Here is a 15,822-nt window from a genome sequence, read left to right as displayed (position 1 = left end):
GTCCTTTCTCTACATCCACCTTAAGGAGGCGGGATCGTTCTATCTCATCCTCAGACTCAGTGCCTCTACGTTCGATCTTTACACATCCACCTTAAGGAGGCGGGACTCCCCACTGCCTCTACGTGCGGTCTCTAGTCTACGCATCCACCTTCAGGAGGCGGGGTCCCACAGCGTGGCCTCACTGGGGAGCTTTGCGCACGCTCAGCTGCTTTCCCTAGTTTCTTCCCGGAGAGTCTGCAGGACCGAAGGAAAGCAGAAACTTTCGGCCTCGCCAGGACTGAAAATTCTCGAGAGTCCCAAGCCCACATGTGCAGAGGGAGAGAGGAGGAACTTTATCTTGGACACTCAGGAATCGGTCCAGTCTGCTTCTGTTTTATTCATCTTTCCAGGGAAAGGGGGATCCCCAGCCTAATTCCATCCCAGTAGCTGCAGAATTCAGAAGGAAATGTCAGCCCCGGTTTCTGCTCAGGTACCGCTTTCTTCTCTCGTGCACAGACTCTCACCAGTATATGCATGGTGAACCTATCTTAGTGACACTCTCACACATGCATGCACACACGTTCCCACAAGCACATATACAGCAATAAACATGCATATTATTTATTTATTTATTTATTTATTTATTTATTTATTTATTTATTGCATTTGTATCCCACATTTTCTTTACAAGTGGTAGATTCATTATACTCGTGGTCACACTCACTCGCTCTCTCTCTCAGAACAGCACTCAATGTATTTTCTTTTTATCTCCCCCCTCCCCACCAATACTGCCCCCAGCACTCTCTGTCCTCAGATATTGACTGAAGCAAGATGAACTACAGGCTGGCCAAAAGACAAACCACCTCACACTGTTGTGGCCTTCGGGAATCCCTTCCTTGCTTTCCAGTGCTTTACAAGTGGTGTTTGTACCAGCATTATTTAAACACCTCTCTTGACAATGGAGAGGTTATTTGGGACCCCTGAGGCAGGCAGGTCGTCCCGGTGAAACACGGACCGTGTCTGGTCCTTCTACTGGCGCGCGGAATGAAGCGTGATTAAGCAACATTTCCAGTGGTGGTTGGAGTTTTGGCCAGTCTTTCCTTCATCTTGCTTGTGCTGGTGTCTCATAAGTACATAAGCATCGCCATGCTGGGACAGGCCAAGGGTCCATCGATTCCAGCACCCTGTCACCGACAGTGGCCAAAAGAACAAGCAATTTGTCCCGCCCATCCTAGAAATACTGTATTATTCCCTCGTCTATTCAATAACATTCTATGGCTTTTTCCTCCAGGAAGCCGTCCAACCCTTTTTTGAAGTCCGCTAAGTTAACCGCCTTAACCACCTTTTCCGGCAGCAAATTCCAGAGTTTAACCGCGCGTTGAGTGAAGAAAAATTTCCTCCGATTAGTTTTAAATTTACCACACTGCAGCTTCATCGCAGGCCCTCTTGTCCTAGTATTTTTGGAAAGCGTAAACAGACGCTCCACATCTCGTAGAGGTTCTTCCTGTTTGCTGTGCCTGCCTCAGATACTAACCGCCAGCTTTTACCAATCTCACCTGCTCATCGGCTGCTACTTCTCCTTCGTTCATCCTGCACAGACTGATACCAATACATCCCAACCTTGTATACTGATGCCTCCGCCGCCTCCTCCCGCTTGATTCAGTGGTTGGGCGCCGATAAAATGCGCACTGGGTGCCATTTATAGAATAGAATAGTGTGGAGCACCAGGATCCACACCCAGCTTTGGGTACGAGGATTTACACCAGCTGAAACCTGGTTTAAAAACTCGCACGTAACTTAGGCGCAGATTCTCCAAATTCTATAATACTACATGCATCTTTAGTGAGTGCCCTGACCCACCCGTTCCCCCTCTCACGGCCAGGCCCCCTTCTCAGTTTTGCACTAAAAGATTTGCACGTCTTTCTTTATAGAACAGCGCCAAGAAGCGCAAATCCAAATTGGAGCCAATTAACCGTGATAATTAGTTGTTAGTGCCCAGTCATTGCTAGTTATTGGCTCATGACTCAATTAAATTGCCCACTATAATCTGGAGATAATTGTACAGCACTGCGTCCATCAAGTAGCACTACAGAAATAAGTAGTAGCTGGTAATTTTGTATTTATATAGTAAAGACATTTCTCTGAAAGAAGGCGGGAATTGGAACGTTTACTATATAGGCTTTTTAATGATGGAGAATTGAAGATTAGCCATACCTTGGTGGAGAAAAATATTAAAAATCCTACATTTCAAGAGCTTTCAGTCTTGTTTGATCTGGCGCTACCTCTCCAGCTTCGCCGACCCATTGATAGTCTGTAACTGATTCTTCAGGCCTGTCTCGTCAGAGCTCTGGATTGCAGAGTCTGTGATTATTGGTAGTTCCTCTTACTTTTTCTACAGTTGTAACATACAGGTGTAACCCTGGACCCACTGGTAACAGTCTGGGGTGCCGGCTAAGCTCATTGGGGTAGGTACCTGAGCCAGGATTCATTTAATAGTCAAATCTACTTGGTTAAGGCATAGGCCAGGGCTGGGTTTAATCTTGGTAGGCCGGGAGGATTCCACCACCACCATCAATGCCACTCAGCCCCTCTGATGTCTCACTCCAAGAAATCCACTCACACCTGCTTTGTGCAAGAATCCAACTTTATTGGATGGTTAAACCCATGAATGGTCTTTAACAAAATCAAACAGGTTACAACTCGAAAGGGGAAAACTAATCCAATAGATCCACTAGAATGAGAACACTGTTGCTTGCTGCCCTTGGCAGTTACTGTCGCTTCCCACTTGGCAGAACAACCCGGGGCTGTTTCCCTTCGTCACTGCGCAAAATCCCACCGGGCTCTTCCCTGGGTACCAGACTTGCTTCGGACCTCCTTTGTCCACCCACTGCTCGAGGTGCGGTTCTGCTTACCCACCTCCTCCACAAGCAGGTCGCTCTTCTGCCTGATTCTCTGGGGTTTCAATCTGTTCTCCCCAGAGGCTCAATTCAGATCACCCCTGCTGCTGTGCAGAAACGCTCTTAACTGTGTTTCCACAGCTTGTTCATTTTGCCAAAAGAAGATACCCCTTTAGTTCCTTGGGTCTCGGCGGGGGTTCGAGCAACCAAAAACCCCATGGAGGTCTGAGCTAATGATTTTATTATTCAGGCCTTGCCTCCAATTTAGTAACAGTTGTCAATCATCTCTTCCTATAACAATCTTTCACTGTAGTCAGTTACAGCTCCACCCTCCCTCCCCTCCCCAAATTGTTGGGTCATTCCCCAGTGGCCCAGTATTCCATTATTTCAGCCCCTTCTGGCTGCTTGACAGGCTTCCTCTTCTACAAACCCCCAGGAAAACCCACTCACCCTGTCCGGATCCCAAGAAGTTTTCCTGAGGAGGTTACATGACAAATGATTCCTTTGTCTTTTCAAGGAATCATTTTTACCTCTGTCCTCAAAGGTGTTAATTCTCCCTCAGGGCTTCCACTCTCCCTTGTTGATTTACAAATTGTTTTTCATTTTCATTTGAAAACACACATCCTAAGAAAACCCATTTAACTCATAAGTACGTAAGTGTTGCCATACTGGGACAGAGCAAAGGTCCATCAAGCCCAGCATCCTGTTTCCAACAGAGGCCAATCCATCAAACAGCGTAACTTGTCTTGTCAGTGAATAAACCGGTTTCTTATTTTCTGAGTGAAGTAATTCTTCGTACTCCCCCCACCCATTTGAAACAGTTATCATTCCCATTAATAGTCTCTTCTGGTTCACATCAGCCATACCATTTGGGGTGAGGCTTTTGTACTAGCGCCACCCCTGGTAGGGTATGGGTGACACAGTAGAATTTCCCCTCATACCCAGCTTATACCACCTCCACATAGCGCTTGTGGACCAACTGGCCCACCTGCCATTCCTGATAGTGATGTAGGTTGTGTTCCCGCACCGTGCGATCCTCTGGGCTGTGCACTTGGTTAAGTAGGATCAGATGTAAGATCAAGCCTCATCTGGTTAAAGATTTCATCCCGAATCCATCTCCGTCACACTCATGACCTGGAGTGGGACATAGGGATACTGTAGACGCTACATGTCCCACACCAGGCGCTTAAGATAGCAGTCTGCACAATTCAGCTTGGACAGTTTTTCCTCCCCAGTACTATCTAAGAGTCCCACAGGTATTCAGCAGGGAGTGGGGTGCTCAATAGTTTCTCCTCTGCTTTGGTAGCCACTCAAGGAGGGCCCTCGGCTTTGCTAATGCATCCACATCCAACTCTCGCTCCTTTAAGCAACCTGGCCATCTTGGCACTTCTCACAATTCATTCAGCAGCTAATACAGTAGCTGTGGTCGGGTTCACCACCCTCCGTAGCCAAGCACAAGCAATGCAGTAGAATATTGGGCCTGGGTAGTCCTGTTTCCAGATCCTTAGGTAAGTTGCAGAGGATCCCTAAGTTTCCCTGATAGCTGGCTGGAGCCTCCAAAGGGGACCTTTCAAGCTTCCCCCCTGAGAGATTCAGGAACAGATGTGGGGTCCACTCTCATAACCAAATCCTCCTCCTGTATCATGGTACTTGGCCCCTCCCCCTTTCCGAGTGCCGTAAGGCTCCTCTGGGGACACAGCACTGTTGGGGGAGGTGTAAGCGGGATGCTTGTGTTCTCTTGGGCCCCAGCTTTCCATCCTCTGCTGCTCTGGTTTTCTTGAGGAGGTTACACAGGCCTCTGCGATTTGCAGCTTCTTGACCTTTATTAGGAATGCTGTGAAATAATTTGCACTCAGTAAAGGAATAGAAATTGAGCTATAGGAGAATTTTATACAAGCAGGATTAATATCTACTGATTATCCCAACTTTTGCTATCTTTACGCAGGCATCGATCACATTTAGTGATGTTGCTGCTTATTTCTTGGAAGCGGACTGGGACCTTCTGGGAGAATGGCAGAAGGAGCTGTACAAGAAGGTCATCAAGGAGATTCACAGCTTTCTGATATCACAAGGTAAATATGTTTGTCTGTCACCTAATCCCTACAGATACATTGCAGGATTTATTTATTAACTAATATTTATTCCTTGAACAGATGCTGAGTCAGACTAAATGTCCTTGAGATCAAGGATCATATTCTAAACCTGAATTTTCAGCAGTGGTTTCACCAATGTCTCTTTCAGTATTGTCGGCCTCGTATCACTTCTGCTAACATTTACTAATAGGTGTTGCCATTTTGTCAGGGTTGGAAAGATCCCAAATGCTAGATCAATAAAAAATTTAGCACTTGATTTCTGATATTATCTGTAGTCCAACAGGAGTCGGTGGCATCTCTACACAGAAATATTTGGGGTGGCAACAGGGAGGGGGGCAAGCTAGGTATGAGGGGGAGTGGCAATCACATTCATTCTCAATTCTAGATTAAATCAACAATGAACTTGATATTATACATTTGATCGTGGTCTTTCTTTGTTTGTGGGACACAGACTGTAGAAGTCCACCTGGCTTTGTCCTTGTGTTCCAGCTACTGTTAATTTCGCAAAAATGTACACTTGACACATACACACTGTCAATATAGGAAAGAGGAAAACTTCCAGGGGATTCGATGAATATATTTTAAAATATCATTTTTCTACTTCTTACTGACAGGTTACTCAATTCTTAATCCTGAGGTTATGTTCAAGATTAAAAAGGAAGATGAGAAATATTTTGCACAGCACTGTCAGTGGGAGGGGAAAGAGAGCGTGAATGACCCCAGCACGAGTAAGTAAATGTTTCGGAGTTAAAGGGATTTGTATTTCAGATCACAGGAAATGGATCATTAACATCAAATATGTGGAAACATAAAATCTGTTTCCTAATATAATCTTATCAAGGCTCACCGAGTCTTAGACCTGTTTATTTTCTCATCACAGGTCTTCCAATTGTAACGTCTGTGTTCTCACTGAGCATTAAACAAGAGGAAGATTTCCCCTTCATGGATCATCCTGAACCAGAGATGCCTGAACAGATTAACCTACCTGTCACAGGCAACTATGAAATTTACTATTTATTTATTACAGAGAATAGGAGGAAAGTCTCCGCAGGAAAAGAAAGCAGAAGGCAATAGCGGTGACAAACCAAAAGCAGGGAACAAACAGCCAAGGAGTTCAAACACACAAAGTCCAAAATTTGTTGTGAAATCATAGGATATTCCTAATGACCCGACACAGCAGTGTTTCGGTAGATGTTGCTTTGCATCAGGGGTCTGCTGTCTGTCTATCTGCACATCCCACTGACCCAACATAAAAATACCGGTCACTTGCGACACAATACAACCAAAGACCGTAACGGACATTACCTGACTCTTCTTCCCCCTCTCCCTCTCTAAGTTTCCCCCAACTGTTTCCTACCATTCATATACCTCATCATACCTCAATATCACTTTGTATTAATTCATACTATGTATTTGTTCAGATTGTAATCAGCTAATGCCGTTAACGGTTATACGTAAGCCACATTGAGCCTGCAAAAGGGAAAATGTGGGATACAAATGTAACAAATAATAATAATATAACGGGTACACATACGACTGAGAAGGAACCTCCCAAAAACTTTTAAAGCTTTGTAGATCGAAAATCATGCCAGCACTAAGGGGTCCTTTTATTAAGGTGCACTGAAAAATGGCTTGCGGTAGTGTAGGCGCGAGTTTTGGGCTTGTGCCGATCCATTTTTCAGCGCGCTTGTAAAAAAAGGCCTTTTTTTTTTTCATTTTTGCCGAAAATGGACGTGCGACAAATCAAAATTGGCATGTGCCATTTTGGGTCTGAGACCTTACCACCAGCCATTGACCTAGCGGTAAAGTCTCACATGGTAACTGGGCGGTAATGACCTACGCTCATCCGATACGCGGTATATGGTGACACTGGCTGTATGTATTTGTTTGAATGTGTGGTCAGCATTTTACGTTGTCCGCCAGCTTTAAAAATTGACCTAATTGCGAGTATATGTTTTTCTGTAACAGACTCCTGCAGTGTCAAACCTGAGATCTTAATCCGATTTAAGGAACAGGGATTCCAGATTGAGCCTCAGGGATCTCAAGAAAGAGAAAAACTTCCCAGTGCAGGTACATGTGAAGAACCACATGGAACAGGTGATGTAGCTTGGACTGAATGAATCCCAGGTCTCCAGCCGAGTTCTGCAGAGTGTTTGATTGGTGACTGTGATCAGAGTTAAGGGAATCGTTGAGAAGATAGGAGATGAGGATGAGATGTCCAGAACCAGAAGGTTCAGATTAGACGTATATGGGCTCATTTTCAAAAGAGAAAAACGTCCAAAAAGTGGCATGTCTGTATTTGGACGTTTTTCTCACAAAAACAGCCAAATTGGTATTTTCAAAATTAATTTTTAGACGTTTATCTATGAAGTCTGTCCGAAGTGCGTTCAAATCACAAGGGAGAGTGTTAAGGGTGGGATTTGGGGGTTCCTAACACGTTTTTCAGCCATAATGGAACAGAACAAGCCTGTCCAAGACTAACACCAAGACATTTTGAGCTAGACCTGTTTTTATAACGAATAAGGCACAAAAAGGTGCCCTAAATGACCAGATGACCACTGGAGAGAATCAGCGATGACTTCCCCTTACTCCCCCAGTGGTCATTAACTCTCTCCCACCCTTCAAAAAATGTGATTAAAAACATTACTTGCCAGCCTCTCTGCCAACCTCAGAAGTTATACTCAGGTCCATTAGAACAGCATGTAGGTCCCTGGAGTAGTCTAGTAGTGGGTGCAGTGCACTGTGGACAGGTGGACCCAGGCCCATACCTCCCCCTACCTGTTACATGTGTGGAGGAAACTGTGAGCCCTCCAAAACTCACCGGAAACCCATTGTACCCACATATAGGTGCCCCCTTCACTCGTAAGGACTATGGTAGTGGTGTACAGTTGGAGTAGTGGATTTTGGGTGGTTTTTGGGGGGGCTCAGCAGACAAGATAAGGGAGCAATGGTGAGATGTGTACCTGGATGCATTTTATGAAGTCCACTGCAGTGCCCCCTAGGGTGCCCTATTGCTTTCCTGGGACGTCAGGGGGACCAGTCTACTAAAAATGCTGGCTCCTCCTACATCCCAATGGCTTGATTTTGTGTATTTTGCATTTGGATGTTTTTTTTTTTCCCCGAAAATGGACCAAAAAACAAAACGTCCAAGTCACAAAACCTTGTTCAAAACAGTATTTTTGAAAAAAAAAAGCTAAGACATTTCTCTTTTTTTGAAAATGACCTTCCTTCCTATTCAGATTTTGGACGTTTTTTGTAAAACGTCCAAAGTTGGACTTAGATGTCGTATCGAAAGTGCCCCTCCTTGTCTGTTTCCCTCTGTTCATTTGCTGTTGCCCACCTGTATCTCCCTACAAGCAACGTCACTTTCTGTTATGTGTAATTTGGAATTTTAACCAAGCAGATCTTTTAAAATAATTATATAGGGATAATTCCTTAATATATGCTCTTTTGAGCAGGGACTGTCTCTTTGTATCAGGTGTTCAGCGCTGCGTGCATCTGATAGCGCTATACAAATGCTAATGCTAATAATATAATATGTCTGTCCTTCAGCGCTGTAAATTTAATGATCCTGGCTTTCATTTTTATCCAACAGATGAGACTTTTATCCAACAGAACGTGAGTTTGGGCAGTACACAGCAGAGGAAGGAATGGAAACCCCAAGGCTCCTCTGGAGACTACCCAGATACCTCATCTGACTGTGAGAGAGGATTTGGGACCGTTACACGAACCAGCTTACAAGAAACAACCCAAAAAGGAGAGAGATCAAAAGCGCAAGAAAGAAACTCCAGCTACGGCCCAAGAGCTGTGCAAACTCAGAGACTCAGAGAAGGTGAAGGACCTTTTAAAAGTATTTATACTCAGGAAAACTTAACCACAGACTCACATTTTTTAGAACATCAAACACCCATAGTTAGAACTGAGGTTCATGGCTATGAAGATTTATGCAAAAATAACTTTTTTGGAGACACTGCCACCCAAGACAAACCATGTAAATATTCTGAGAGTGGTAAATATAATAATAGACAGAAATCAAGCCTGCAACGACATAAAATGACCAACATGAAAGAAAAACAATTTAAATGTCCTGAATGTAATAGATTTTTTAAAAAGAAAGCCAACCTGCAACTCCATAAAATGATTCACACAGGAAACAAACCATTTAAATGTTCTGAATGTAATAAATGCTTCAGTCAGAAGTGCAATCTGCAGCTACATAAAATGACTCATATGGGACAAAAACCATTTAAATGTTCTGAATGTGATAAATGTTTCAATCAGAAAGGCAGCTTGCAGCGGCATAAAATGACTCACACGGGAGACAAACCTTTCACATGTTCTGAATGTGATAAATGTTTCAGTCAGAAAGGTAGCCTGCAGTTGCATAAAATGATTCATAGGGGAGTAAAACAATTTCACTGTTCTGAGTGTGATAAATGTTTCAGTCAAAAAGGCAACATGCAACGGCACAAAATCACCCACATGAGTGTGAAACCATTTAAATGTTCTGAATGTGATAAAAGTTTTGGTCAGAAAGGCAACCTGCAACGGCATGAAATCACCCACATGAAAGAGAAAAAATTTAAATGTTATGAATATGATAAATGTTTCAGTCAAAATGGCAGCCTGCAACAGCTTAAGATCACCCACATGAGACTAAAGGTCCACAATACATCTTCATCATTAAATTTGAACAAGCGTTCCAACAAGTAGAAGGAATGAAGGAGAATCCACTGCTATCAATAGGGAAGGAAGCAACAAAATTTTCAAAGGAAAAGAAAAGCCTCCTAAAAGAATTAATCAGCAAATGAGGAAAAACAAGTAGCAGATGTATAAGTAGAGCAGTAAATACAATGTGTAACTCCGAGAACTATTCATTGATAAAGATTGCACGTATGAATAGTTAAGGAGAGGGGAATGGAAACCTAAGAATGAATGATACATAGTTGCAGCACAGGACAGTGCGTTATAGACAAGATTGTCTACAACAAGCAGAGAAGACATCGTCTGTTGGTTCTCTAGGAAAGAGCTAGAAATGGTTGTTTATCTCGTATTTATTTGGCTGCAACTTTCTGATGGCAGAAAATTTCTATGCCAAATAGAGGCTGACCGAATTTCGGTTACGGTGCCGAAACTGGTTCAAAATCCTTTCTCTGCCGTTTGAGCTGAAAGGCTACGGTTACGGTTTTGGCCGAAACTGATTGGGTGTTTTCGATAGAAGTCAAAAACTTGTGCTTTGTCCTGTTTTGTTTACTTCCCTTCCGAACAGTTGCCCCCCCCCCCCCCTCCCTCTTGGGTCATCATCTAGGGGCCTGATCAGGGCAGGAGTGATCCCCAGTCTCTCCTGCTCATCCTGGCTCTGCTCTCAAAATGGCCGCCGTGACCTCGAGTGGCATTCTCACAAGACTGCTGCAAGAGGTCATGATAGCATTTTGAGAGTAGAGCTGACATGGGCAAGAGCAACTGAGGATCACTCCTGCCCTCACTACACTATTAGACCAGCAAGGATTGTATAGTAGTGTGGGGGGGGGGGGAAGGGAGGGACTACTTTTTGCATTTTTTTTTTTTTTGCAAGTGTGTGTGTAATTTGATTGCAAGTAATGAAGTAATAATCTTGCATCATAGTTTACATGGTAAAATGTTTAGCAGGAATTTAAGTCTGTAAATTTGGGGTGATAATCTCTTTAGGAATTAGCCTTTCTGTGGAGATTTGACATCAGCTGTCACTAAATGGGCACAAAGTCAGCCATTGTATAAGCTCTGTGGCTTTTAGTTTTAGTCTTCATTAGCTGAGGTCCATCTGTGCAGAGGCTATTTTGCTAGGAGGTAAAATATGGTCTTTCATTATTTAAATTATTATATCTGTTCTGGCTTGGATACTATCTGGGTGCTTCTAAAGAATTTCCAGGCTCTGGTGGGTAGGATGAAGATACAGCATTTTAACCAGAAGTTAGATTCTATGAGAAAGGAACCCGGGGTGATTGTTTTCAAGCACAAGTACTGGTCAGTTTACAGTGTAAGTAGGGAACTGATTGTACAATGAAATGACGTTTATATATTAGAAAATAATTTGAGAAATGTATTGCTCTTGATTTGTAATTTTTCAGTCCTCGCATTCAGTAACACCAATGGGCTTTTTTATTCTGGATTGTGCATCAGTCTGGTCTAATGTCCGCAGTGTAGACCAGTGTCTGGACTCCTTTACCCTATTTTAGGAAGAATCTATATCATTCTTGTCCTTAATCAGTTTTATAACTGAATACAAAACGGGAAACATCTCACTGCTACTTTCACTAGTTACTTGTGCATAGTTTCAGTAAACATTAAAAGTTGGTAATCATAATTTTATTTTACACGTTCTCACAAAGATCCTGTCTCAGAGGATATTTAACTATATCTGCATTGACTTGGGAACCTAAATGTGCCAGCCTTGTTCAGAAGTCCTTGGTAAAACGGCTCTCCCAGTTGTCAGGTCCTGGGACTGGAGGGTTTGGCAGAAAATTCGGCTGACTTTGGCATCCAGGGGAGCACAGAAACCTAGTGCCTAAACGCATTTGCCTTAGAATTATCTCCTAAAATATTCAGGGCGTCTTTTACTAAGATGCGCTAAACATTAGAGACGTCCATAGGAATGCATCAGCGTCTCTAACGTTTAGCATGCCTACAATTTCAGCACGTCAAAAACGTGAGTGCACCTTAGTAAAAGACACCCTCTGTGTTACTGTGGGGGTTTTTTTCAGTTTCTTGCTCGGCCCCATCTAAGTTTTTTGAACTACCCAACCTCTCTGTCTGTTTTTGCTTAGTACCTCATGTATTTATTGTTTGGATGACAGGACTGTGCTTATTCTTACCCTACTGCAGTGGTTCCCAGACCTTGGTCCTGGAGGCACCCCAGCCAGTCAGGTTTCCGGTATATCCACAATGAATATTCATGAGAGAAATTTGCATGCACTGTTTCCACTACATGCAAATCTCTCTCATGAATATTCATTGTGGATATCCTGAAAACCTTCAGGACCAGGTTTGAGAACAACTGCCCTACTAGCATCTTTCAGGAAGGTATCCATGAAAGCTAATGAGGGAAGAGAGGTGACCGAGGAGGGTAAATATAGCAGGCCGGGGCATAGTACTTGTAACAAAATTCAGGAATGCAATGCGGGACTTTTACCTTCTGCTCTGCAGGTGCAGACAAGCTTTGAGTGCTTTTCCATGAGGTCATTACATATTCCCATTAATAAGCATTTTCTATAATGCACATACTACCAGGCCAGCACACATATAAGACACACTTCCTCTCAGTTTGCTGGGGTGGAGCACAGGCTAAACCTGGGCACTGAAAGTTATGCAGGTGCCAGCCACTATTCAGCCCCAGTCACCAGATTTTTATTTTTGTTACATTTGTACCCCCACGCTTTCCCACTCATGGCAGGCTCAATGCGGCAGGCAATGGAGGGTTAAGTGACTTGCCCAGAGTCACAAGGAGCTGCCTGTGCCGGGAATCGAACTCAGTTCCTTAGTTCCCCAGGACCAAAGTCCACCACCCTAACCACTAGGCCACTCCTCCTCCAGATAACTATCTGGGCTCATTACGGACCGCTGTTTCTGGGGGAGGAACCTGATGGTGAGTGCAGTGGACTGACAACCTAGGGAACTGGGTTCGATTCCCACCGCAGCTCCTTGTGACCTTGGGCAAAGTCACTAAACTTTCCACTGCCCCAGGTACAAACTTAGATTGTGAGCCCACTAAGGACTGAAAAAGTACCTGCATATATTATATGTAACCTGCTTTGGCTGTACCCACAGAACGACAGTATATAAAATCCAGGACCCTTGATCCTACTTGCCCTGATTGTTATTGAGACCCCAGCACTGATGTGCCAGATAAATTCCAGGTCCACCCACACTGCACCCCTGGCCTTCGCTAGCATTAACCGGATTGTGCCACGGAACTGGCTCCAAATTTCCGAAGGCACTATCTAGTTCTGTGGAGCTGAAAAATCCTGAGAAAATCTGGTCCATGAGAGGGTTTCTCCCGTTGAATTTCAGCCTCTCTCCAAAGGAACTTTGTAGCATGAGTTAAAACAAATGCATTATAGTTACTTGAAACCAAAAAGAGCATTACAGAATGGCTTAATTCAAAAAACACCAAAAACAAATGAACCTAGTATACGCACTTCTCAAATTAATTTGTACTGAGTGCAGATTTGCCATTCGGTTTTGCCTGGATGAACTCAGTAGCTGTAATATTTACATCTGTCTGTCAAACTGTCTTTGTAGAACAGTCATGGGATAAGCCTGATTTGCCCTGTGACTGTTTAAAGGTCGTCATTCTCAGAAGGCAGGAGAATGGCCTCATAAATGATAAAACAGTTGGAAGAAGATTGATTTTACTTAGCTTTATCAGATGTTTCCTTTGCGTCCCACTCAGATCAGCCCCATCCTGATATTGCACGAATCATATCATAAGTAATGCCACATTGGGAAAAGACCAAGGGTCCATCGAGCCCAGCATCCTGTCCACGACAGCGGCCAATCCAGGCCAAGGGCACCTGGCGAGCTTCCCAAACATACAAACATTCTATACATGTTATTCCTGGAATTGTGGATTTTTCCCAAGTCCATTTAGTAGTGATTTATGGACTTGTCCTTTAGGAAACTGTCTAACCCCTTTTTAAACTCCGCTAAGCTAACCGCATTCACCACATTCTCCGGCAACGAATTCCAGAGTTTGATTATGCGTTGGGTGAAGAAAACTTTTCTCCAATTTGTTTTAAATTTACTACACTGTAATTTCATCGCATGCCCCCTAGTCGTAGTATTTTTAGAAAGCGTGAACAGACGCTTCACATCCACCTGTTCCAGTCCACTCATTATTTTATATACCTCTATCGTCTCCCCTCAGCCGTCTCTTTTCCAAGCTGAAAAGCCCTAGCCTCCTTAGTCTTTCTTCAGAGGGAAGTCGTCCCATCCCCGCTATCATTTTAGTCGCCCTTCGCTGCACCTTTTCCAATTCTACTGTATCTTTCTTGAGATGCGGCGACCAGAATTGAACACAATACTAAGGTGCAGTCGCACCATGGAGCGATACAACGGCATTATAACATCCTCACACCTGTTTTCCATACCTTTCCTAATAATACCCAACATTCTATTCGCTTTCCTAGCTGCAGCAGCACACTGAGCAGAAGGTTTCAGTGTATTATCGACAACGACACCCAGATCCCTTTCTTGGTCCGTAACTCCTAACGTGGAACCTTGCATGACGTAGCTATAATTCGGGTTCTTTTTTTCCCCACATGCATCACCTTGCACTTGCTCACATTAAACGTCATCTGCCATTTAGCCGCCCAGTCTCCTAAGGTCCTTCTGTAGTTTTTCACAATCCTGTCGTGAGTTAACGACTTTGAATAACTTTGTGTCATCAGCAAATTTTATTACCTCGCTAGTTACTCCCATCTCTAAATCATTTATAAATATATTAAAAAGCAGCGGTCCTAGCACAGACCCCTGAGGAACCCACTAACTACCCTTCTCCATTATGAATACTGCCCATTTAACCCCACTCTCTCGTAACTGAGGATTCTTATAACGATTTCATATATTTTGCTAGTTTGATGTTTGTATTATGATTATTGTTTGATTTTATGTCTGTGTTTTCATTTATATCTTTTATTATGGGGCTTATTTTCAAAGCACTTAGACTTACAAAGTCCCATTGTAGCCTATGGAACTTTGTAAGTCTAAGTGCTTTGAAAATACGCTTCTCAGTGTGTTAACATGTTCATCATATAGACCAGGTCTTGTAATTTATAAATGCTATGAAATAAATTTTTAAAAGTAAACCACATATCACGAAGAAAACAGACGCCTCCATGCCAGCTGTGTAAACCTTCCAGTGGCAACCTTTTCACTGTTTCTCAAGTGATTGCCTGACTTGTTGCTGCTTTTATCTCCTGTAGCATCCTTCAGGAGCGTTAAACTGGTGAGTCTCGTATCCAGCATTAATATATTTAATCTAATGTAATCTCGATGCTTATAACCCACTAATTCCCAAAATTGGTCCAAAGTGATTTACATAAGATTAGCCAGAAAGCTATTGGGAATAACAATAGTAATAAAGATACATGAGATCAACCAAAAAAAATCACTTGAAATAACAACAGTTAAAAATGCAGAATATATTGAATAAGCTGAGAGGGCTGAGCTTAGGACCCAAAGTGGTGAAATGGACTGGAAACTGGTTGACCGACAGGGCTGGAATCTGCTCGAAGGAAAGGAAGGTGAGCAGTGGAGTGCCTCGGGGGTCGGTGCTGGGGCCAATTCTGTTTAATATATTTGTGAGAGACTTTGCTGAAAGGTTAGAAGGAAACATTTGCCTTTTTGTGGGTGACACGAAGATAGACAATAGAGTGGATACACTGGAGGGTGTAGAAACCATGAGAAGGGATATCCAAACATTGGAAGAATGGTCAAGGGTCTGGCAGAGTGATGCAGTTGGGGTGCAAAAATCCAAAAGAGATGCACCAGATAGGAGGAGAGAGATTGGTAAGCTCAGCTCAGGAGAGGGACTTTGGGATGATGGTGTCCGAGGATCCCAAGGTGACAAAACAGTGTGACAAGGCGATGGCTGCGGCCAGAAGGATGCTAGGCTGCATAGAGAGGGGGCATAACCAGTAGAAGAAAGGAGGTGTTGATGCCCCTCTTGATGAGGCTTGAGCTAGGAGAGGTGCCCAATTTGAAGACCACAGGCTGTCCTCAAATCTAAGCAGAAATGTCTCTGCTGTTCTGTTTCCCCATGTTTCTCTGCAGAACATAACAGAAATGCCATATTAGGTCAGACCAAAGGTTTATCA

The 15,822-nt window shown here is 43.5% G+C and overlaps 1 protein-coding gene across 1 annotated transcript; it reads left to right on the top strand.

Moving 5' to 3' along the window:
- Window positions 1-267: 267 nt before the first annotated feature.
- Window positions 268-9,682, top strand: LOC115464550 (zinc finger protein interacting with ribonucleoprotein K-like). The gene is made up of 6 exons (XM_030194916.1): window positions 268-469; window positions 4,822-4,948; window positions 5,584-5,697; window positions 5,850-5,963; window positions 6,938-7,039; window positions 8,565-9,682. The coding sequence occupies exons 1-6, from the start codon at window positions 446-448 to the stop codon at window positions 9,680-9,682; spliced, it is 1,599 nt and encodes a 532-aa protein (XP_030050776.1). The 5' UTR covers window positions 268-445.
- The last annotated feature ends 6,140 nt before the right edge of the window (window positions 9,683-15,822 follow it).

Source organism: Microcaecilia unicolor, chromosome 3 (assembly GCF_901765095.1).
Source record: "Microcaecilia unicolor chromosome 3, aMicUni1.1, whole genome shotgun sequence".
In the NCBI taxonomy this organism is placed as follows: domain Eukaryota; kingdom Metazoa; phylum Chordata; class Amphibia; order Gymnophiona; family Siphonopidae; genus Microcaecilia; species Microcaecilia unicolor.
This window is presented reverse-complemented; position numbering and strand designations above follow the sequence as displayed.